This window comes from Cololabis saira, chromosome 6, assembly GCF_033807715.1.
Source record: "Cololabis saira isolate AMF1-May2022 chromosome 6, fColSai1.1, whole genome shotgun sequence".
Lineage (NCBI taxonomy): Eukaryota > Metazoa > Chordata > Actinopteri > Beloniformes > Belonidae > Cololabis > Cololabis saira.
The window spans coordinates 39078261-39102540 of record NC_084592.1 but is presented as its reverse complement, the minus strand read 5'-3'; the positions used below and the strand labels follow the sequence as shown (position 1 = coordinate 39102540).

Here is a 24280-nt window from a genome sequence, read left to right as displayed (position 1 = left end):
GTACGTCAAACCGTATTGTGGGGCTTGAGGCACAAAGTTTTCTAGGGGGCGCTGTTGAGCCATTAGGCCACGGCCATTAATGCAAATCATTAAATATCAAATTGTTCCCCAGGCCTGGCTTGCGTGCAAAATTTGGTGACTTTTGGGGCACGTTTAGGGGGGCAAAAAGGCCCTCATTTTGTCGGAAAAAATAAAAATAACGAGAAAAAAAAAAAAGAATTCCTACAGATACAATAGAGCCTTCGCACTGTTAGTGCTCGAGCCCTAATAAAACAGAAGAGGACAACAGAAGATGAAAAATTCCCCAAAAAAGTTCCCAAAATGATGGTAAGAGTGTGTTATGTGTTGAGAACATGTCGGCCTTAGAGTCTCCACCCAAAGGGTTCAGGCGCTCATTGGACCTTCTGGTGCTGTCGTTCAATCATCTCCATGTGTTTCTGGCCGAGTCAGTCCTCACATGCTTGTTTTATCCTTTCAGAGTGTTTTTATATGATGCAGCTGCTTCCAGGACACACAAATTATCATTAAAAACTGAGGCTTTAAGCTGCAACGGAGACGTATGTTGACCTTCTCTCTTTAAGTCCTCGTTATGTGTTCAATGTATCACAGAGACGCGATCTGACCGCATCCTGCATCAAGTCTCTACAGCTCATATTCGTCAGTGTTAGAGGACGGAGTCAGCCTCTCAACTCAGCAAGGTATATTTTCTTTTTGACACCAGCCATCCTTTCTATAAGGATAACAGCAGAAAAATGACAGGAAGCCTGTTTTGAAACTAGCGTATAACCTTGTGATTCACAAGTGATCTGAAAACGTTCAAGTGAACTCTTAATCTCAAGGATCCTACCAAACGGGAAAAGCCAGCCGGTTGCTCGCTGGGCTTACGTTAATGCTCATCATGACTGCTTCAGAGTTAAAGTACCGCCATGATTGAGCCCTACACAATGCTAGCTGCTGGTGATGTCACTGTTGCCATGGTGAACGAGAAAAGAGGGCGGTCAAAACCCCAACGTGATGTCAACTATTCCAGGGATTTCAGGCATTAAACACAAACACAAAATGACAGACTGAAATGCTGAATGTCTACGAATGCATCGTTAACCACAGATTTGGTTTCTGCATCATTAATCAGCAAGAAGAAACTTCCATCAGAGCTCAGCGCCTTGAAAAGACATCACCTATCGTTATCATTAATGATTCAATTAAACTCAGTCCTACTTCCACGCGGAGGTGGAAGTAGGACTGAGGAAGTACTATCGCTCCGCAGTAGCGGTGAGATGGTTCTCTCAGGCATGTCATTAAACGCGCTCTAACCCCAACCCTAACCTCGAACCCCAACCCGAACCCTAACCCTAACACATTGTTACGGACAAGGGCAGTTTCTGTTTGGAAATAATACGTTTTTTTGAATTTGATTTTTTTTCCCTTTTTGTCAAATATAAAGTTATTTTTTCCAGCACATAGACAGACAGACTTCTCTCAGACATGTCATTAAATACGCTTTAACCCCAAACCCCAACCCGAACCCTAACCCTAACCCATTGTTACGGACAAGGGCAGTTTCTGTTTGGAAATAATACGTTTTTTTGAATTTGATTTTTTTTCCCTTTTTGTCAAATATAAAGTTATTTTTTCCAGCACATAGACAGACAGACTTCTCTCAGACATGTCATTAAACGCGCTTTAACCCCAAACCCCAACCCGAACCCTAACCCTAACCCATTGTTACGGACAAGGGCAGTTTCTGTTTGGAAATAATACGTTTTTTTGAATTTGATTTTTTTTCCCTTTTTGTCAAATATAAAGTTATTTTTTCCAGCACATAGACAGACAGACTTCTCTCAGACATGTCATTAAACGCGCTTTAACCCCAAACCCCAACCCGAACCCTAACCGCAACCCCAACCTTAACCCCAATCCCCAACCTTAATCATAACCCATCGTTACGGACAAGGGCTGTTTCTGTTTGGAGATAATACGTTGTTTTGAATTAGAATTATTTTTTCCTTTCTTGTCAAATATAAAGTTAGGGTTAGACAATAGACAAACAACTCAAAAACCTGGTTTCCTGGTTTCCATTATCAGTATTCTGTGTACGTTTATTACCACAGAAAAAGTGCGTAAGGAGAGTAATTTACTGCCAGACGGCCTGAAGATTATGTTCTTCATTTTTTCTTCAGTTTGACAATAATCCAAATAATCCAAAATTCTCTATCTGTTTTGAGGTGAAGAGGAACCCTAAACTAGTCCGGCAGGCACACGTCGACCGGCACAAAGGAACTTTTCACACTTTCAGCTCACAGCGACCCCTGCAGGTCTGGAGAATAGCCTTCACAGATTTACCCTCTTTTTCAGGTTCTTCCTCAGCCACTCGCTTTCCTTCTAAATCATTCATTTTTTTCCTTCCTTGTTCATTGCATTACTTAGTAATTGTTGAGCCTCTGCCATGAGGTCCACTGTTGATGACGTCTACATGGTGACATGTGGTTGTCCCCGGAGGCAGTGTTGTGCATGAACGCGTTCAAATGAACGCGTTCATTGAACACGTTCATTTCTGTGAGAACGTTGAACTGAACGCAACATATTTACACATAAAGAACTTGAACGTGAACTTGTTCATTCTGCAGATCATGAACTGGAATTTGATCTGTTCAGATTATGTGAGCTTCATTGTTTAGGTCCAATTATTACGGAATAATCCTTCTTATTTCACCAGCGGGCGGTGCGCACATTTAAAATGCTCGACGAGCCCGGTGCAGTCTTTACGAATGTAGGCCGATTTATGGTTCCGCGTTACACCTACGTACGCGGCGTGTGGACCGTATGGTTCGCGTCGCCGCGTGCCTTACGCCGTAGTCTTCGCCGTCGATTTAACGCGGAACCATAAATCAGCCTTGACGGGTGAAGAGAGACGTTGCAGACGCAGCGTCAGCGAGCCGTCAGATGATGATCCGCTTATCATTATCTGCGGGAATTTTACACATCGTCTCCCAAAGAGTCTGACGGTAGAAATATAACCTTTCTGTGCAAATTATGTCCACCTGCGCTGAGAAAACAAGTCTGAGTGTCTGCCTCGTCAACTTCAAATTTGAAACGTCATGTGGAGTTAAAGCATCCGCCCAGTGGGAGAAAATATCTGCGAGTCCTTAACAATCAAAAAAGTTCCCAGAAAGACCAAGAGGTCTGATTTCCCAGTAAAAGGTAGACAAATTGATAATGCACTACAATGTTGGAGATTTACAGCCTCTGAATAAAGTTGAAACGCCACTAGGACAATACATGATTGTATTCAGCAGGGGTCTCCAACCCTGTCCTGCATGTTTTACATGCTTCCTTGCATCATCACACGTGATTCTAATTAATGGCCGTCATCAGCTTGTCATCCAGGTCTGCACAAGTCTGTTAATGACAGTCATTTTTATCAGGGTTCTGAGGGGAAATATCTAAAACATGCAGGACAGGGTCCTGAGGACCAGGGCTGAAGACCACTGGTATACGGTGGGGGGCGCGTTTCATTCGTACTTCTCACCTAAAAATATTGAAATGAACTGAATTTGAACTGGTTCAAAATGAAAATAGTGAACTATGAACGTGAACTGTTCATTTTTAAACTATGTGAACTGAACTTTGAACTAGTTCATCAGAAGTATGAACTTGCACAACACTGCCCGGAGGCCACCAGGATGGGAGTCCAGAGTCAGCTGGTTGTTACCAGCAGGAGATGGGAGCTGCTGAGAAGTGGATCCCACCAGGAACGGAGGCACCGTGGACCAGTTCTGCAGCAGGACTTCCTGCTCAGCTGGGTTCATGAGCTGATGGATTCACCCGCCGGATCACGTGACCTCACGATAACCTGACCGTTTAAAGATGCATTCTGTCCCATCCTGCTGTGTCCTCCACTTTCTAACATGGACCCCCCCCCCCCCCCCCCCCCCCTTGTACGTGGTCCAAACCTCATCCGGTTCCCTGCCAGCTGGATCTGCCGGGTGTCGACCCGCACGGCGAGGCAGTCTGGTGCCAAAGCAGGACTCAGTTTTATTATAAGCCTTTAAAATGTAGATTTTTTCTGTTTTTCACCCTTTTAATCTCATGTTATCTGTATTTGTTGCAAACTCTAAATCTGTCCTCCTGACTTTCTTAAACTTTTATTATAAATCCTTTTATTACTCCCAACATTCCTCCTTTTTCTACTTCTACATTTGCAGCTTCAGAATCAAATGAACATTTTCTCATCACCTGAAAGCAGATTTAATTCTAACTAAAGAAATAAAAGAAGCACAACAGAATAAGGCAATTACTCTGTCGTGAGGAAGCCCGTGATGTGCACTGTATCAGGGATCGCATCATCGCTCCCTGAGGTTTTGTCTCTAAGAAAAAAACGTCAAGTTTAATAGCCACGCCACGCCACACCACAGCACTTCGCCTCGTTTCCCTTCTGATGAATTCGTCAGGCCTTGAATGTGTGCAGCTGCAGGAGTGAGCTGAGAGGCTGCTTCACGTTCATGAGTGAGCCAACCTGCAGCTGCATCTCTCTCACACACGCATGCACGCACACACACATGTCGGTGCTGCTCCTGGGAAGCTGCATGCTGCCACCGTCCTGGTGCTTTGGCTGGAAAATAATTAGTAGTGAAGTATCTGCTCACTGGGCTAACTTAAACCATGAAATCTTAAGTAAACATACGTGTACGTGTGTATGTGTGCGGCGCGCTTTGCCACCCCGGAAACCGATTCCATCTCATAAAAAATGGATGCCCGTTGAAGCGGTCTCCAGTGAGGAGATCACTGAGAGAGAAGCGATATTCCTCCCACCGAGCTGACGAGTGTCAGGCCGGCGGCTAATGGAAGCTCCTCCCTCCTAGTCCCGCGCGGCGGCTGTACGTGGGCCGGCGAGCGGCCCTTTGTTGGCCTGATTCAGGAAGGTGAAGCAGATTGGGGATGACGCCGCTGTGCAACGATTGCAGGGACTCATGTCTCAGCTGCAGCTACTCTCACGTCATTTCTTTGGCCATTACTGTCACCTTTTTCATTTCTGTGTTGGACTGAATCATTCTCGGGGCAATCTGAAAACTAATTGACAAGGATTTGTGTGAAGTGGTTTGATTAATTAATTAATTATAATATTAATAGAAAAATTAATCACAAGCAAGCCAAAGCTGATCAGATTTCTGGTTGACTGTGCTGCTGTTTCAGATTTCGAGTTCCACCTCTGGACTAGTGATGCACCGAAATGAAAATTTGTGGCCGAAACCGAAACCGAAAATAATAATAAACACTTGGCCGAATACCGAACAATACCGAACATGGTTCTTCAGCAGTTTTTCATTTATTTTGCCAATTTTTTCACCATTGCATAAATCAAATACATTTGATTTAGGCATGCTTTTCAAAGAAAAAAATCTTTTACTCTCTTTTGGATGGATGGATGGATGGATGGATGGATGGGCAGGCAGATCGTGATGGATAAAGGATGACAGATAAGTGGACGGACAGACAGCTGACGGCTGGAAGAACAGACAGCTGGATGTACGATGGACAGAAGGAAAGGATTTGATGGCTGATCATCCGTGTTCGTATTCAGGGTCCTCGGACCACTGCCATCCTAAATAAATAGAAGTCACTTGCTGGAAATGAGTTGATTTTGTGCCTAGTGATGTGTCCACAGCAGCTGACGGGGGTGGGGCTGGGTTACCTCTTCAACCTGGTTCCAGCGCCGCGGCCCAGTCGACGCCAGAGTACTCAACAAGTGTACGTCTGTGGCAGCTCCAACTGTCCGCCTACGTTATTTACAGCAAAAACCCGCTCCGATTCATCCGAGCCGGCAGAACTTTGCTAGATGTTTGCTAAGCTGGAGAGGGAAAAAAAAGTCCCATCAGCAGTTTTGAAGACATGTTGGAGAAGATTGTCACATCCAGTTCCTCGATGAGAAATAAACCCAGTATCGAGGTCCTTCAGTTATTAAAACCGTAGAAGAAAATCTCTCTGCAACCGGCGATCCAGCGATTGATTGCTTTGTTAAAACTCTGAGACGAGTGAGAGAGATCCTGGAGATGATCCAAACGCTCTTCTGTCAATTCGCTAATTGATCGCTCAGTCGTCGTTTCGGCCATGCTCGTAAAAACTATTGTTTGAGTCACTCGCACACGCCCGACTTTATGAGCACTTCAGTAAAAAGTTCATTAAATGAAAATAGTAAAGCCAGCTCTTTGAAAGTAAAATCAGAAACCAGATAGCACACAGAATCCCCCCCACCCCCCACACACACAGGCAGTAGAAGCTGCCTGGACTGTGATGAGCTAATAAACACACACACGCACGCACGCACGCACGCACGCAGGCACGCAGGCACGCAGGCACGCAGGCACGCACACACGCACACACGCACACACGCACACACGCACACACACACACACACACACACACACACACACACTTACAGGGGTCGTGTAATGGCCCAAACTCGTTTTTTAGAGCTCCTCAAAGGCACAACAAACCCAAGCTGACATGAGGGCAGTCTGGACACAGAGTGGAAGGGCGGCCGGCTCTGCGCCTCCGTCCACTGACAGGCCCATCTGGGGGTGTCAGGCGTCTGAAGGGTGGGGTCCTGTGGGTTGTGGGGATGGTGGAGTCCTGTTGGCGGGGGGGGCGGCGGAGGGCTGGCGCTGAGCTCAGCAGCTCGTGAGTCTGGACAGCGCCACCCAAGAGACCAACGGCGACATGGCTCGACTCCATCCCCGTCCCGTCCCGGCGGCTAATATGAGAGCGGCTCTTTGACCTCCAAGAGCTTCTCACCGTCTCACGACAGCGCTGCATGTCAGCACCGATCACGCCACACGTTTGAGGAGCACATGACTGTCAGCCATGACGAATGTATCTGTCACTTCAGCTCGGTCCCTCACCTGAGCGTAACCCACTTAAACACGGGCATGGTGTCGCGCCAACAGATCAAGTGGTGGCACGTCTCTGGTGGATTTACTGCCTGGAGGCCCTTTTACTTTTTAACATGACAAGAAAGGGCAAAGAAGGTGAGCGGACTCCATTTTCTCTCATTCCACGCCACAAAACTGTTTACATGGAGAAAAGAGAGCGGCTGGTCCTCAGAGAAGGCACGGACATAAACATGAAATAACGCCCATCTTTGACAACACACAAGAAGTGCTGATGGAAAAATAGTTACTGTAACTCTGAAAATATGGGACCCTATCATTCTCTCAGGGGGAGGACGTGTGAAGAGGATGGAGGCGGCCTGCTGATCCCGGTTTCCAAGGTGAGAAAAGTGATCATTAGGCCTGTAGCGACGTGTCGATGACGTCGACTTCAAAACATTCATATTTTGTTGTTGACGTGTTGCCATGCACATGTGGGTCACCCAAAACAAACATAACTTAAAGTGTGACCTCCTCCCAACAGTGCCCTGCAAAAAACAGCCGTAAGTCATAAGAAGTATGGGAATACTTTAAATTTAGTCCCAAACACACATTGAAACGCATATTGAATTTTGGAATTGGAATTCCACAAGAGCACCACACCAGCACAACAGCGATGTTGGAGCATCTGAAGCGGTTGCACTGCGTTTCCTTCTATCTTTTGTAATTTTGTACAGGAGAGATTTTTGTTGGACTGTAATGGCGCTTTTGCATTAGCATCACCTCAGCTCGGTTCTACCCGTTTTGCGCTTTCGCACTAGGGCTGAGACGGGTAAAGCCGCTCCAAGTCGATACTTTTTTCTGTAACCATTTCAGCCAGGTTCTTTGCGGGCTGAGCAGGGACTATTTCTGAGGTCACCACCCTCCTCGCCACCGATTGGTCGGGGGGCGGGGACGTCACCACCCTCCGCGCCTCTGATTGGTCGGGGGGCGGGGCCGTCAGACGTTTGAATCAGGAAGCGGGAGTCAGAGCGAGAGCAACCCGCGGCTCGCAGCGATTTAATTATACAGCAAAAACGTCTGTTTGGTGATCCAACTCTGAGGTGCAGATGTTCATAAACCTGGTGGCTGTCGAGAAAAAATTAAAAAAGCGATGTAGACGGGCTGTTTTACTCTCAGCCGCTCCCGGCTCCAGCTGATTTCTCATCTGCGCTGACACGAACAAAGGTGTTGCGCAATCGAGTACGTCACAGCAGCTTCACCCCAACCTGCCCACTTCTCCCCTGGCTGTGGAAAAACACACGTGTGGAACCGTGTAAAGCCGCGCCGAGCCGAGTCGGGCCAAGTAAGTCCTAGTGCAAAAGCGGCATAAGAGTAAACAGGCTGGCCTTTTTATTCTGTATAATTTAATTATATATTTTTATTTTGCTGTGCAAAACTGTGTTTGATAAACTATATTATCAAGGATTTTTTATATTTATTTGATACATTATGGTTTTTATAATCATCTAATTACTCATTAGATTGGAAGATAAAATAATCACCCGAATAATTGTTTTAAGAATAATCGTTTACCAGCAGCCCTAATGATCAACAGCAGGATTTGGCCATCGTTGGAAAATAAAAACAACAAAAAATGAATCAAATATGCTGTAGTTGTTCCCTCGAGGATTATTCTGAGGTAGTAAGTATTTATCCAGGGTGTCCTGTATTCAAAGTGACCCTGTGACCGGCGTCCGTGTTCTCAAAATGGGCTTAGTGACCGAACAAAATGTGAAAATCAACTGTGCCTTTTCAGCCATCGCCAGTCAGAATCCAAACACGTTGCAGCCCGTCTAACCGTGTGAAGGGGGCGCCTCGTTGGGGTCGGGGTCACTCACGGCCGTCAGATGGGATCAGTTTCACAAGAACCAGTGTGAGGTTTTCATCACCAGAGCTGTGTCTTATTTATTAATAATAAATCAAACTAACATTCTGAGTTGGACAAGAGAGCAAGGGGATGAATCAGGGCGGAGCTACATCGTGATTGACAGGCCACCACCAAACAGAAAAGCAGCCAGATCAGAAGTCCAAAGTCAACGATGGTGACAGCTAAACCATCTACTCTATGAATTTTTTGATGTTAGAACAAACCCTCAAACGATCAATATGAGTTCCTAGAGAGAGGAGCAGAACTGTTCTCGGACAGGAAACTCAATCGCCTTCTATAGCAGACTAAGTTCACTTTGTCAAGATTTGTACATTATTGTTGTTGTGCGATGACTAGGGATGGGCGGTATGGACTAAAACATGTATCACAATAATTTCTATTATTTATCCCGATAACGATAAAAATGGCGATAAAAAAAATACCAATTCAACTCCACCTTTTTAACTATAATCACTATCACCACATTCAGTCTTTGGAGCCCCCGAAACACTGCTCTAAAAGATACTAAATGCTACTAAACGTCATCAATGGGAATTTATCTTTCTTTCTTTCTTTCTTTCTTTCTTTCTTTCTTTCTTTCTTTCTTTCTTTCTTTCTTTCTTTCTTTCTTTCTTTCTTTCTTTCTTTCTTTCTTTCTTTCTTTCTTTCTTTCTTTCTTTCAGGCTCATTTCTTTCTTTCTTTCTTTCTTTCTTTCTTTCTTTCTTTCTTTCTTTCTTGCTCATATCTTTCTTTCTTTCTTTCTTTCTTTCTTTCTTTCTTTCTTTCTTTCTTTCTTTCTTTCAGGCTCATTTCTTTCTTTCTTTCTTTCTTTCTTTCTTTCTTTCTTTCTTTCTTTCTCATATCTTTCTTTCTTTCTTTCTTTCTTTCTTTCTTTCTTTCTTTCTTTCTTTCTTTCTTTCTTTCTTTCTTTCTTTCTTTCTTTCTTTCTTTCTTTCTTTCTTTCAGGCTCATTTCTTTCTTTCTTTCTTTCTTTCTTTCTTTCTTTCTTTCTTTCTTTCTTTCTTTCTTGCTCATATCTTTCTTTCTTTCTTTCTTTCAGGCTCATTTCTTTCTTTCTTTCTTTCTTTCCTTCTTTCTTTCAGGCTCATATCTTTCTTTCTTTCTTTCTTTCTTTCTTTCTTTCTTTCTTTCTTTCTTTCAGGCTCATATCTTTCTTTCTTTCTTTCTTTCCTTCTTTCTTTCAGGCTCATATCTTTCTTTCTTTCTTTCTTTCTTTCTTTCTTTCTTTCTTTCTTTCTTTCTTTCAGGCTCATTTCCTTCCTTCCTTCCTTCCTTCCTTCCTTCCTTCCTTCCTTCCTTCCTTCCTTCCTTCCTTCCTTCCTTCCTTCCTTCCTTCCTTCCTTCCTTCCTTCCTTCCTTCCTTCCTTCACGTACGTTGTGCGTGGATTTAACGCAGAACCATAAATCAGATTTACACAAAAACGGGAATTTATCGTTTTTACCGCGAGATGACAAATTCTTACCGTGGGGAATTTTTTGACGGTACATCGCGAACGGTAAAATATCGCCCATTCCTAGCGATGACACACGAACTGAAACTTCCTTCTTGAACATTGTGAAGTCTGACGAGTGATCCGTGAAACCAACAGCTGAAGAAATCAGAACGTTTTTGCATTCCTGCTGTAAAAACCAGTATCAGAAAACTTCCTGTGTGTCACAGATCTTTAAATAAGGAACCACGCTGATGTAACAGCTGAAGAAGATCAACGTTGGGGGCCCGGTGATCAGATCTGACGTCCGGCCAACCTGACCAACATTCTCAAGCGTAACAAAATAAACAGCTGCGGTAACTTGGAAACGTCGATGAAACGTTAAATGGATGTTTCAGAGAACTAACATTCACCCTGATGAAACGCCACAAGTTTTCAGTCCAAGTGACCTTGAACTGAATTGGGACCTCTGTGTCCCACTCGCTCCACTCGGTCCATTAGATGGTTCAACGGCCTCGGCCGACACTATTCTCCTCTTCTAAACACTCCTGCACTCACACGGAGACAGGAAGCGGTCTCTCATACTTTACTTTCCAAGAAGCGCCCACATCACACATCCTCGATGTTTCCATATTTAAGGCCCTTGACATTTCCCCAAGCAGCACCACTCCAACCTAATGTGTTCCTTGACATGTTGACATTGCAAGTGCATTTCAAGTGACTAAAAGGTCATATAAGTAATTATCAATGTCAGGTTGGACGTCATTTCACCTCAAGTTTTTATACAGTCAACAAGATGCGGGAAACGTTCCTCAGATCTTGGTCCACATCACCTTGATAGCATCACATCGTTCCTGCAGGTCTGTTGGCTGTGCATCCATGACCACAAACGCGCTGCTCCACCACACCCCAAAGGTGCTCCGCAGGAAAACAGCGACCTCATCGTCGCGTTCATGAGACCGGTATGAGATGATTCGTGTTTCTGGGACATTATCCTTCAGGGGCCTTCATCAGAAGATGAGGACACTGTGGTCATAAGAGCATGGATGTGATCAGAAAACAAGACTCCGGGAGGCTGTGGCTCCTACGGTGTGCAGACACAAGCTTTCATCTGGCTGACAGCAGATCGTGACCCTAGAAATCTAGAATCTATTCTGCTGCTGAGGCTGATCTGCTTGGAGACTCCAGGTGTTGTGCATCCAGAGATGTATTCACATACTGCATATCTTGGTTGTTACAAGTGGTTATTTCAATTACTGTTCGTCGCCATCAGTTCTGACAAGGAAAAGGCTATTTATGCCATTCTCAAAGGTTCTCACCCAGGGAACCATCAATCACTGACTATTTTCTCTCGCTTGGACCATTTTCTGTGCATAAAAATCCCATCAGATCAACAGAGACCAGCCCTTTTGGCACAGACGGCAAAATCACACTCTCAAGTAACATAAATCATCTTTCTCTCCCGTTCCAATGCTCATTTCACATTTTAGCAGCTCATCTTGAGCATGTCTACAGGTTAAAGTGGATTCAGCCACGTGATTGGCCAGGCAGACGTTTGTGTCCATGAAGACGTGAACAGCTGGACCTAATAAAGTAGCTGCAAGTGTATATTCTGATTTAGCCCTATTGATCCAGGTCAGTCAAATTGAATACACTGCATCTAATCAATCCTCATGGAGTTACATCTTGTTCAACTAGCTGTTTATGCGATGTCAACTTGTTAAAGGAACATGTTAAATCTTTAACTTTTTAACCGGAGCTCAAAATCCTTTCAGGAGCAGGGACGTGTTTGTGTGGATGTTTCTTGTCTTCACTGCCCTCACACTGACACTGGAGTCATTTACAGGAGAGACTCTGAATGTCAGTTTAATTTAATTTAGATCCTGTAGAACCAAAGGAAGTAAATGGTCTATTTGTGTTTGGTACACAGTTTGTGGATGAATGTTTAATTTTCAGTCATTCATTGCGGGTTATGCATATTTAAGCACCTCATATGAAGTTGATCAGCTTGAAATGACGGTTCTAATGCTTGTTCTAATGACTGAACTGCCACAACACAGACCATCTTCATCCTACAGTACATCCTGGATAAAACAACTTGTTTAAGTTCAACATGTCAACATTCCAGAAAACCCAAACCAGTCAATCTGTGGATTTCGTTAAGAAAGGTTTCGGTGAGCGCAAGGATGGCACGGCGGCACGGCGGCACAGGCAGGCCTCCTAACGCAGTCTCACGTGAAGGTGAAGATGCTGAAGCTCGGGGTGTGTTGCGTTCAGAGAGGGGTGGGGGTGTAGGGTCCGCCGGAGCGTTGCAGCTGCGGCCGCTCAGCACTTTCAGCTCTCCAACAAACACCAACCCATCGCACGGACTCTCCAGAAAAACATGAGCCCGAGTGAAGATGACACAACCTGAACCTGTCCGCTTGACCTTCAGCGTGGCGTCCGGTCCATTCATCCTGCTCCTCAGCGGGTGAAACTTATTCACGCCCCTGACTCGCAGGAGCCGGACTCCGACTGGACATGACGGGCATCAGCAGCAGCAGCAGCATCAGCATCAGCATCAGGCTCAGCATCAGCATCAGCATCAGGCTCAGCATCAGGCTCAGCATCAGCATCAGCACCAGCATCAGCCTCAGCATCAGCACCAGCAGCGTTGGACAGCTCGGTCACTGACTCTGTCAGCAGGAGCCGAGCAACTGGCTGCCAGAACCCGGCCGCCCGGCGTCGGCTCCATCCCGCACGGAGGAGTGGAGCTGACAGGTGTGCGCGGCTGGAAAGGTGCGATACTCACGGTGAGAGGCGGCTGAAGCTCCGCCGAGGACGCTCAGGGTGCAAAGGACGAGCACCGGCAGCGGCGCGACCATCTTCATCCGCGGTGCGCACTTTATCCGCGCGTCCGTGCAGAGGAAAAGCTGTAGCGCAGGGTCCTCCTCGATCTTCCAGCTTGGAGGGATAACCAGGAGTCTGATGTGGAGGAGCAAACCTCTCCCACGATGGCACGCCCTCCCTCCTCCCTGTGAGGTGCAGCCCACCTCTCCTCCCTCCCTCTCTCCCTCTCTCCCTCTCTCCCTCCGTCCGTCTCTGTTTCAGGCTCTATTGGCAGAACAGCAGCATCGCGCTGCCCGATCATTGCTGGAGAAGCAGAACAATAGCAGAGACCGGGCTGTGTCCGCGTAGCCTATATGGACGGAACCCAACCGAATTTTTTTGGCAGGCTGGAGAGAGATGGGGGGTCCGCATGAAGAGCCCGAACACAATAATCACTCGTGGTCCAAAGTCACGCGTTAATTATCGGCACCAGCAGTTCAACAGTGCTTCGTGCGCAGCCACGTCCTGCCCATCCCTCTGACAGAGTCCGGATCACTTCTCTGTCCTCCTGCTTTCAGCTTGGTGTGAAGTCCACTCACTCTAAGATGCTCATAAGAGCTGAAAAGCTGATGAAAGGCAGTTTTGTTTTGTTATGGTCTTGTATTTATTTTAATTGTTGTAGTTTGGTCTGTTTTGGTTTTCACTCGTCACACCAACTCTGTACAGATGCTGAGCTGAATTCAACATGAAATAAATTGAAAGTCGTTTCCCTGAGACCTGTTAAATCAAAAGAGAGGGAGAAAAGGCGGGACACTAACATGCAAACAGAAACCGAGTGCAATGGTTTCCAGATCTCATTAGCCCAAAACACAATCATGAAAAAACTAAACAATCGTTGATACTGGCGTGGACATAATTGATGGAGCCAGCATCCTAATAATTGAGTCAATAACTGCAATCGAGTCGTTTCTAAAAAGTCCAGTGCAATTTGTCCATCTGCAGACAGGGGTTGTGGTCCTCATGGTCACTTGTCCACCTGAAGACAGGGGTTGTGGTCTTAATGAACACGTGTCCAGGTGTTCTGATCCAAATTAACACTTGTGCACCTGTAAACAGGTGTTTTGATCCTAATGAACACTTGTCCCCCTGTAGACAGGTTTTCTGGTCCTCATGGACACTTGTCCACCTGTAGACAGGTTTTCTGGTCCTCATGGGCACTTGTCCACCTGTAAACAGGTGTTTTGGTCATCATTGACACTTGTCCACCTGTAGACAGGTGTTCTGTTCCTCGTGGTCACTTGTCCACCCGGACACATCCGTTCTGGTCCTCATGAACACTTATCCACCCGTAGGCAGGTGTTTTGGTCCTTGTTAACACGTTTCCACCTGTAGACAGGTGTTCTTGTCCTCAGTTGTCCTCAGGAACACTTGTGCACCTGTAGACAGGTGTTCTGGTCCTCATGGACACTTGTCCACCTGAAGACAGGGGTTGTGGTCCTAATGAACACTCGTCCACCTGTAGACAGGTGTTCTGGTCCTCATGGACACTTGTGCACCTGTAGACAGGTGTTATGGTCCTTGTGGACACGTGTCCACCTGTAGACAGGTTTCCAGGTCCTCATGGACCCTTGTCCACCTGTAGACAGGTGTTCTGGTCCTAATGCACACTCGTCCCCCTGTAGACAGGTGTTCTGGTCCTCATGGACACTTGTGCACCTGTAGACAGTTGTTCTGGTCCTCATGGACACTTGTCCACCCATAAACAGGTGTTCTGGTTCTCATGGACACTTGTCCACCTGTAGATAGGTGTTCTGGTCCTCATGGACACTTGTGCACCTCTACACAGGTGTTTTGATCTAATTGAACACATGTCCCCCTGTAGACAGGTGTTTTAGTCTTCGTGGAAGCCTGTCTACCCGTAGGCATGTGTTCTGGTCCTCATTGACACTTGTCCACCTGTACACAGGTGTTCTGGTCCTCATGAACACATGTCCATCTGTACACAGGTGTTCTGGTCCTCTTTGACACTTGTCCACCCGAACACATCCGTTCAAGTCCTCAGGAACACTTGTCTCCCTGTAGACTGGTGTTCTGGTCTTCATTGACACTTGTCCACCCATAGGCAGATGTTCTGGTCCTCATGGACACTTGTCCACCTGTAGACAGGTGTGCAGGTCCTCATGGACCCTTGTCCACCTGTAGACAGGTGTTTTTGTCCTAATGAACACTCGTCCCCCTGTAGACAGGTGTTCTAGTCCTCATTGACACTTGTGCACCTGTAGACAGGTGTTCTGGTCCTCATGAACACTTATCCACCCGTAGGCAGGTGTTCTGGTCCTCATGGACACTTGTCCACCTGTAGACAGGTGTTCTGGTCCTCATGAACACTTATCCACCCGTAGGCAGGTGTTCTGGTCCTCATGAACACTTATCCACCCGTAGGCAGGTGTTCTAGTCCTCATTGACACTTGTCCACCTGTAGACAGGTGTTCTGGTCCTCATGAACACTTATCCACCCGTAGGCAGGTGTTCTGGTCCTCATGGACACTTGTCCACCTGTAGACAGGTGTTCAGGTCCTCATGGACACTTGTCCCCCTGTAGACAGGTGTTATGGTCCTCATGAACACTTATCCACCCGTAGGCATGTGTTCTGGTCCTCATGAACACATGTCCATCTGTACACAGGTGTTCTGTTCCTCATGGTCACTTGTCCACCCGAACACATCCATTCGGGTCCTCATGAACACTTATCCACCCGCAGGCAGGTGTTTTGGTCCTCGTGAACACGTGTCCACCCGTAGACAGGTGTTCTGGTCCTCAGGAACACTTGTGCACCTGTAGACAGGGGTTCTGATCCTAATGAACACGTGTCCACCCGTAGGCAGATGTTCTGGTCCTCATGAACACGTGTCGACCTGTAAACAGGTGTTCTGGTCCTCATGGAAACTTTTCCACACGTAGGCATGTGTTCTGGTCCTCATAAACGCGTGTCCACCTGTACACAGGTGTTTTGGTCCTAATGAACACTCGTCCCCCAGTAGACAGGTGTTCTAGTCTTCATGGAAACTTGTCCACCCGTAGGCATGTGTTCTGGTCTTCATGAACACATGCCCTCCTGTAGACAGGTGTTCTGGTCCTCTTGGACACTTGTGCACCTGTAGACCAGTGTTCTGGTCCTCCCGGACACTTGTCCACCCATAGACGGGTTTTCTGGTCCTCATGAACAAACACCTGTCTCAGGTTTGAAGGGTTCCTTGCCCAGACTTGTTATTTTCTTTGAAGGCTTCATTTCTGCAATCTGTGAACATAGAGCTAATGTGACTCCCCCTGGGTCGTCCACTTTGGTTCAGTGATGGACGGTTTGATCTGACACTGATGCACCTTGACGTTGAAGTTAACCTTGAATTTCTTTGGAAGTTGTTCTAGACTACGGTTCAGATGGTGAATTCCCTTTCTCTGCAGTTCATGTGCTGGCTGTGTGGTGAAGCGATATGCAGACGTCTGGACTTTGAAGGCCATGTGTTCCCATGGTGCTTAGAGAATCACTTTGTACTGTCATGGGTTTATTGCTGGATTAACTGGGAAATGAAGCGCAATGCGTCACACAGGGGTGGCCATTTAAATGCCGTTAAAATGGTATGCCCAGATTTGTTTTTGTTTTGTTTTATTCCCCATCAATAACCTTCATTTTGTCTTCAGAACTCAGTTCAGATGTGTAAAATCTCAACGGCATGTGGTGAGGTATCCGTTATTCCATGTCCCATTTACTCCTGGTTTCATTTTATACATTACAACATACTCACTCACCTGGATCACCACTCCTGTTGTGATGCTCCTCTGCAGAGGCAGGCGCTTCTCAGGAGAACAATTTTAAACAGCCAGAGGGTGTATTGTAAATTATTCCTAAGGGGAGGGGTTTGAGTGGTAGTATTTATGACTGTGTATGTTTGCGTATGTAGAATTGTTAAATATTGGTATATGGGGCAATATATATGATGTTAGGTGTGTCACAATGGAAATGTAATTGCATTATTATTTTTTAACCCTGTATTTAGTTACTGTATTAATGGGATGTGTTAGCCACCATCCCATATAGTGGTTTGGCCCAGTAGGGACTTGTTGGGACCACGGCCTGTTTCAGGGCAGGGGAGAGGTGCTGAGAGTACCAGTTTGTTGAGAAGCTGTCTGGGAGAAAGTTAACAGTTTGGTGCTAATGTTTTCCTGACATGTATTACTCCGGAATTTTGTGGACGTTATTCCTGTTAAGACTGTTTGGTTTGTTGACTCGATAAATCCCACCTTGTTTTCTTGAGGAAATATTTTTCCACTACTAACTTTTCCTTCATCAGATCGCCTCCCCCAACAGTCCACATGTATACGGGTGCCCGGAAGAACCTAGCTCTCTCACAGGACTCTTTGGTTTCCATTCAAGCTGCTGGAAAAATGTCTCCAGCCATCACCTTCAACATGCTGTTCTTTCCAGTCAGGTTTTAGACAGCACCAGAGCACTGAGATGCTCTGACCAAAGTGTTTAATGACATATGTCTGAATACAGACGGTGGAAACATGTCGGTATTAGTTTTACTGAATCTCAGTGCTACATTTGATACAGTTGACCATAATATTTTACTCAAACGACTGGAGAACTGGGTGGGTCTTTCTGGAACGGTACTAAACTGGTTCAAAACACACTTAGAGAACAGGAAGTATTTTGTGTCAATAGGTAACTTTACATCTGAGCAGACAAAAATTGCATGTGGAGTTCCAAAAGGATCCATTCTGGGACCTCTTTTGTTTAACATCTAGATGCTCCCACTGGCACAGATTATAAAGAACAACAAAATAAACTACCATAGCTATGCAGATGACACACAGATATATAAGATAAGATAATATATTATCTTATCTTATATATCTGTGCGTGAGATAAGATAAGATAAGATAAGATAAGATAATCCTTTATTTTCTCCCTCAGTGGGGAAACTCACTTTGTTGGCAGCAGCTCACATAATACACACATGCAGGGGAGGGGTAAAAAGTAAAAAGTAAAAAATATATATAATTACAAAATATGAACAGTATATACAGTACGTTGAAAATAAAAAAGAAATGGCGCAAAAAAAGCAAGTAGAATGTGTGGAAGGTATGCAGATATTGCACATATGGTTATTGCACATGTTATTATTGTCCGTTAGCTACTGAGAGCAGGCCTGGTTGTAAAGTCTGATGGCAGCGGGGAGGAAGGACCTGCAATGCCTCTCAGTGACGCATCACGGGTGACGAAGCCGGTCACTGATGGAGCTCTCCAGGGTTCTGACAGTCTTATGAAGGGGGTGGGAGACATTGTCCATGATGGAGGACAGCTTAGCCACCATCCTCCTCTCCCCCACCACCTCCACAGAATCGAGACTGCAGCCCAGGACAGAGTCGGCTTTCTTCACCACCTTGTCCAGTCTCTTCCTCTCCGCTGCTGTGATGCCGCTGCTCCAGCAGACCACACCATAAAAGATGGCCGACGTCACCACAGAGTCATAAAAGGTCCTCAGGAGGCCGTCCCTCACTCCGAAGGACCTCAGTCTGCGAAGCAGGTGGAGTCTGCTTTGACCTTTTTTGTAAAGTGCCTGTAGAGTGTTTACAGTCCAGTCCAGTTTTGTCAGGGTTTTGACATTTCCAGTTTGTGTTTTCAGTTGTGTCCCTCCTGTTTCCCATCTGCCCTGATTGTCCGCACCTGTGTCTCGTTATCCCCTGTGTATATCTGGTCTTGTCTTTTTGCTCCCTGCTGGTCCGTACTGTTTCCACCCTCCGTGTGTCATGCTCTTGGATTTTTGTTCTCGTGTTTTTGGTCAACCCTGCTCTGCAGCGCTTTTGGTTTTTGTTTTTGTTTAATAAATCCTGCTTTTGCAACTCCTGCCTCCTGCTCTCCTGCGTTTGGGTATTTGTAAGAGTCCACAATCTCAATGTCCGTTCCCTGGATGTTGACCGGAGAGGGGGGGACTTTGCGCCGGCGGAAGTCATTCATTCATTCAATACCATTCCGTTTTCATCTGTAATATTATAAGACTGTGTGCTTAAATGTTAAATGAATACTTTTGAATATATTCAAACTTACACATTGACTGCAGCAACTTTCTCCCACGCCAATTCTCTCCTTTGCTGCTGCAGCTGTGTTGTTTTTTTTTCTCCGAAATATGCTCTCATACTCGCCATATGCACGTATTAACACTTCTAACTCCAGAGGCGTGAAGTATGTGGATCTTCAGATGCAAACAAATTTTTCCTCAAAGGGATTTTGTAAATTGAAATGTTAAATAAAGTTAAAAAAAAAAAAGAAAACATATGTGGATCTTTTGTTGTCGTCGGTTGCCATGGTGAATCGTTGTATCAGGGCTCTACTGATGATGGCTTTTTAACTCGAGCTTAACGAACTCAGAGTTGATTGAACTAACTCATATCCGCTGTTCTGGAACCGAAAACTCAGAGTTTCCTTTCTCAGGATAAGTCAACTCGGAGTTCAGGTTTAAACTCGGACTTTGTTGAACCTGCTTCCTGGAATCCCCCTCTGATGTCTGAGCAGGACCTGGAAAAACTAGTCCATGCATTCATATTTAGTAGCTTGATTATTGTAACAGCATCTTTACAGTCCACCTTAAAAGCCAATTAGACAACTGCAGCTCATTGGGAACTCTGCTGCTCCAGTCCTCACTAAGACCAAAACAGTGGACCTGATGTGGTCCAGCTCTGATGTCTCTACTGGCTGCCTGTCCCTCAGAGGACAGACTTTAAAGTCCTGATGCTGGTCTATAAAGCTCTAAATGAATAAAGCTCTAAATGGTCCAGGACCAACATACATCAGTGACCTCCTGACCCAGTATGAACCTTCCAGACCCCTCAGGTCATCTGGATCCAGTTTTTTATCAGTTACCAGAATCAGAACCAGACATGGAGGAGCTGTATACAGCTTCTATGCTCCACATGTCTGGAACAATTTGCCAGAAGCGTCAGATCAGCTGAAACGTTCAGTTATTTAAATCCAGGTTAAAGACTCACCTGTTTTCAGCTGCTTCTGTGTAAAGATCCAAACCTGCACTGGTACTTTAAAGCTTACATTTCAAAAATAGCCTCTTGGCTAACTCTGGCACATTTACAGCAATGTTTTTATTGATGTGCATTGTCCCTGTCAAATAAACCAATAAATAAATAAATAAAACGTGATTACATTTTGATTACTGTTTTTATCTATTGTTCTTTTTTCTTTTTTTCAAATTTTAAATCATGCATTTTATTTATTTTTCTAAATATTTTTTCTAAATAGCCCTTTGAATCACCTTGTTGTTGAATTGTGCTATAGAAATAAACTTGCCTTGCCTTGCCTAGAATGTTATTTCTGATCTCATCAGACAACTCTTTTCTTTGCTTTCTCTGGTCCATGTTCATTGTGGTGAACACCATGATGCCAAACAGCAAATCCACGACTTTTAACGCTTTAAATAGTCAGATGATTGAAGGTTGAAGATGTCTGAGCAGGTGAAAACTGACCTAAAGATCAGAGTTCGGGGCACGGTGGCACACCTGGGGCCTGTACTACGAAGCGGGATTTGGGGTTAGCGAGGTAACTTCAGGTTTAACCCTGGGTTTTCAGGACTACGACGGTGGTTCACTTCTTATCGGGGCACATCGCCATGGTAACTTATGCTGAACCGCTAACCTGCTCCGGAGCAGGTTATGTTCGAGATACAGATCGCCGGGTATAAAAGCACCGCCCACTGACCAATCAGCTCTCTTGGAAAATGGCATGCCCTTTCGAAGAGAATCCAGTGGAGCTCGGCGCGCGGATCGTGAGAGGATCCCTCCGAAGAGAACGCGTATTCAGGGACCGCCAAAACCCCTTTGCTTTCCCTGATGAGTACCTGTATAAACGATCCAGAAAAAAAGAAAAAAGAGGTGGAGGAGAAAATAAAAAAATAAATCAATCAATGAATAAATAAAACAAATCATCACCCAAAATCCGATGTACAGTCAATCCAAAACTAATACCAATTAAATAAATCAAGAAGAAATCAAAAAGAAGATGCATTTGTAAGGGGATAGCAAAAAAGGGATTTTCAATTTCGTCCCTCAAACATTCTGAGAAGTCACTTTAAAATAAAATACCCCCCTCCTGAAAAAATAAAAAATAAAATAAAATAAATAAAAAAACCCAATTCTTTGGTACAGCATCAGCACAAGTTATCGGTCAACAACAATAGTTATAGAACCAATATATACAGGACTGTCTCAGAAAATTTGAATATTGTGATTTTCTGTAATGCAAACACAAAAACAAAAAAATGTCATACATTCTGGATTCATTACAAATCAACTGAAATATTGCAAGCCTTTTATTATTTTAATATTGCTGATCATGGTTTACAGTTTAAGATTAAGATTCCCAGAATATTCAAATATATGTTTATATCCCTATGAATTTACGCATTTATACAGTCAGCGATCTTTTGCCAGCTGTCTTTCCTGCATTTTGCAGCTGCAACTGTGTTGCTTTTTGCCTGTATTATATGCCTATACTCATCATATTTCCGTAAAATTATTGTTTGCTCTTCGCTACTGAAATAAGCGGCTCTGACAGCGGACTTCTCCATGCTTGCGATTGGTCATGCGCTGAAAACACCGCCCCTTTTATGTGCACGCGCTCATATCCAGATTGGAGAAACCTGGGTTGATATACCGAGTTGATAACCACTGTCGTGTGACCGCTTAGCGTGATTGCAATTGTCCCGCTTAGTGAATCTGGATAAGGAAAAGATATCCTGGATATGTTGAACTTGCTTCGTAGTACAGGCCCCTGGGGTCCGTTTCACAAAGCAGGTTCAACAAACACTGAGTCTAATCCTGAACTCTTAGTTGATCTACTCTGAGATCGGAAACTCTGAGTTTTCGGTTCCAGAACAGCGGATTTGAGGTAATTTACTCAACTCTAAGTAGTTTCACCGGGAGTTAAGCGCGAGCGTGAGGGAAATAAAAAGCCAGCATCAGTAGATCGCTGATACAAGGATTCACCATGGCAACCGGCGACACAAAAGAGCGACATACATTTTCTTTTTTTTCTTTTTAACTTTATTTATCTTTTCAATTTACAAAATCCCTTTGAGGGAACGTTAGTTTGCATCTGAAGATCCACATACTTCACGCCACTGGAGTTAGAAGCGTTAATACGTGCATATGGCGAGTATGAGAGCATATTTTGAAAAAAAAAAATGAAATTTTATTGTCAATTAGATCAGGGCCGTCAATTGGGTACGGCAGCTGCCACACCTCGGCTTCAGGGGAGAATGTAAATGTTTTTTTTTTAAATACATTTATGGAATTACTCTGTATCTATTTGTATTGATGTATTCTATTACTTCATACATATAAAATAACTAAAAATGCATATCAGAACAACATGATGGATTTCAGTAGGTATTATCTTTCCCAACACTTGTACCCCCCCCTCATATCTTGAAATGTCCCAGCGTCCCTGACGACAGTGGTCGCTATCAATCTCGTTTTTAGTGCGCTCTGCAGATATAATATATGTCCTGCCATTTTCTTTCTTTTTATTTAAATTGATTTATTTTATTATATTTATGTTACTTATGTAATGACTTATGCACTTCATCCACTTTATGTCTCATACTGTATTTGTTTATTTAATTCCTTGATGCCTGACTGTCCACGGTCAATGTTCTGACTGTAATTGGAACTTTTAAATAAAGTTTTAAATAAAGTTAAAAAAAGTGCGCTCTGCAGTGTTACTAACTTACAAAAATTAAAATGAAGCAGACAACCACGCAATAAAAAAAAAAGAAAGAAGGCAAGTGATGGGTCCAGAATATATTAACGAGGCTGTTAGCCACTGATGGATTAATTATGCAAGTTCATCTCAAAGTAAGATATAAATCCTCTTATACATCTGTTTAAGGGAAATATTTGACTTTTTTTTACTCTCCCTCTCCTTTTTGCATTTGGACTTTAACTGTTTGAAGTTAAACTGGGATGTCCCTGTGATATTGTTGCACTGACATAGTGAATAAAATACGTTGCGTTTGTCAGATAGGCTACGCCTTTTCTGCTCTCTAACTCTGCCGCTTGCTGTCCGTGGTGCAGAAAACGGATGCGTATTGCGTAAAGGCCCATTGGCTGAATTGACGCCACTGAGGGAGGAGACAGAGAGAAACTCCAGGTTCGCTGAAATAAACCTGGTCCCGACCAGGTTAGATTCAGAGCGTCTGTTACTACGGTAACTGACCGAGAGCTTAAGTTACCTCTCTTTGTGAAACAGGCTAGAGTTACCTCTCTTTCTCTGGTTTGAGTTACCTCCCTTTGTGAAACGGAAAACTCAGAGTTTCCCTCATTTCAGGGTTAACAGACTCAGAGTTCTCACTAAACCTGCTTTGTGAAACGGGCCCCTGGTAGTACAGCTGTCTCACAGCTAGAAGGTCCTGGGTTCAATTCTCACCGTGGACTCTGTGGGTGCTGAGGGCGTGTTTAGTTCTGCGTCGGCTTGGCGAAAGAGCCTTTCTGTGTGGAGTTTGCATGTTCTCCCCCTGTTCCCTTGGGTAGCTAATGTGAGCTACCCTCACAAAAACATGCAGCAGTCCTGGGCTATACATGCCCCCTCTGGCCAGCCGGGGGGGCGCCAAATGGGGTGGGGAGGATCTGGCCGGAATAACGCGATCCTTCCACAGCCTACGTCCGGCCGGAGAAGCCCCACCCCTGTCTGGTGAAAAGAAGCGGCCTGCTCACTCCTCAAGTTAAGAAGGAGACTTGAGTTCAGTGTAGGGCCTCCCGGGGTTGGCAGAGTGTGAGCAATGCCTAGGACTGACATAGGTAGGAGCACTGGGATTAAATATTATTGAAAAAAAAAAAGGATCAGAGTGTAGTCCACGCGTAGTATTTCTGCTTTCTGCTCCGCTTCTATGGCAACGTCACCCCCTGCCACTTCCTTTGTTCCAGTCTGAGAGTCTGAGTCTTGGCGTCTTGTTTTGCATGCAGCCTGCGTTGGCGGACCTGACTCAGTCTGTCCTCTCCGGGTTGCCAGGATTTTCCCTGACAGCCCATGTCAGCGACCAGTTTGTGGTCACTGAATCTTTTGGAACGATGGGTGTGATTGCTAACACCCACAGATATTCTGCTGCTCTGTGCTGCTCTGTGCTGAATGGCGGTGAAGTTTTGGAGAGACTCAGTTTTTGTGTCTGAGGACAGATT

At 44.9% G+C, this 24280-nt stretch overlaps 1 protein-coding gene across 1 annotated transcript in view; it reads right to left on the bottom strand.

Annotated features, from left to right (window-relative positions):
- LOC133446186 (contactin-associated protein-like 5) overlaps positions 1-13171 on the bottom strand; it is a 202295-nt gene extending 189124 nt beyond the window's left edge. The window contains exon 1 of the mRNA XM_061724108.1: positions 13019-13171. Within this exon, the coding sequence (XP_061580092.1) occupies positions 13019-13097 (79 nt within the window). The 5' untranslated portion in view covers positions 13098-13171. The remainder of the gene's footprint in view (positions 1-13018) is intronic.
- Between the last annotated feature and the right edge of the window lie 11109 nt (positions 13172-24280).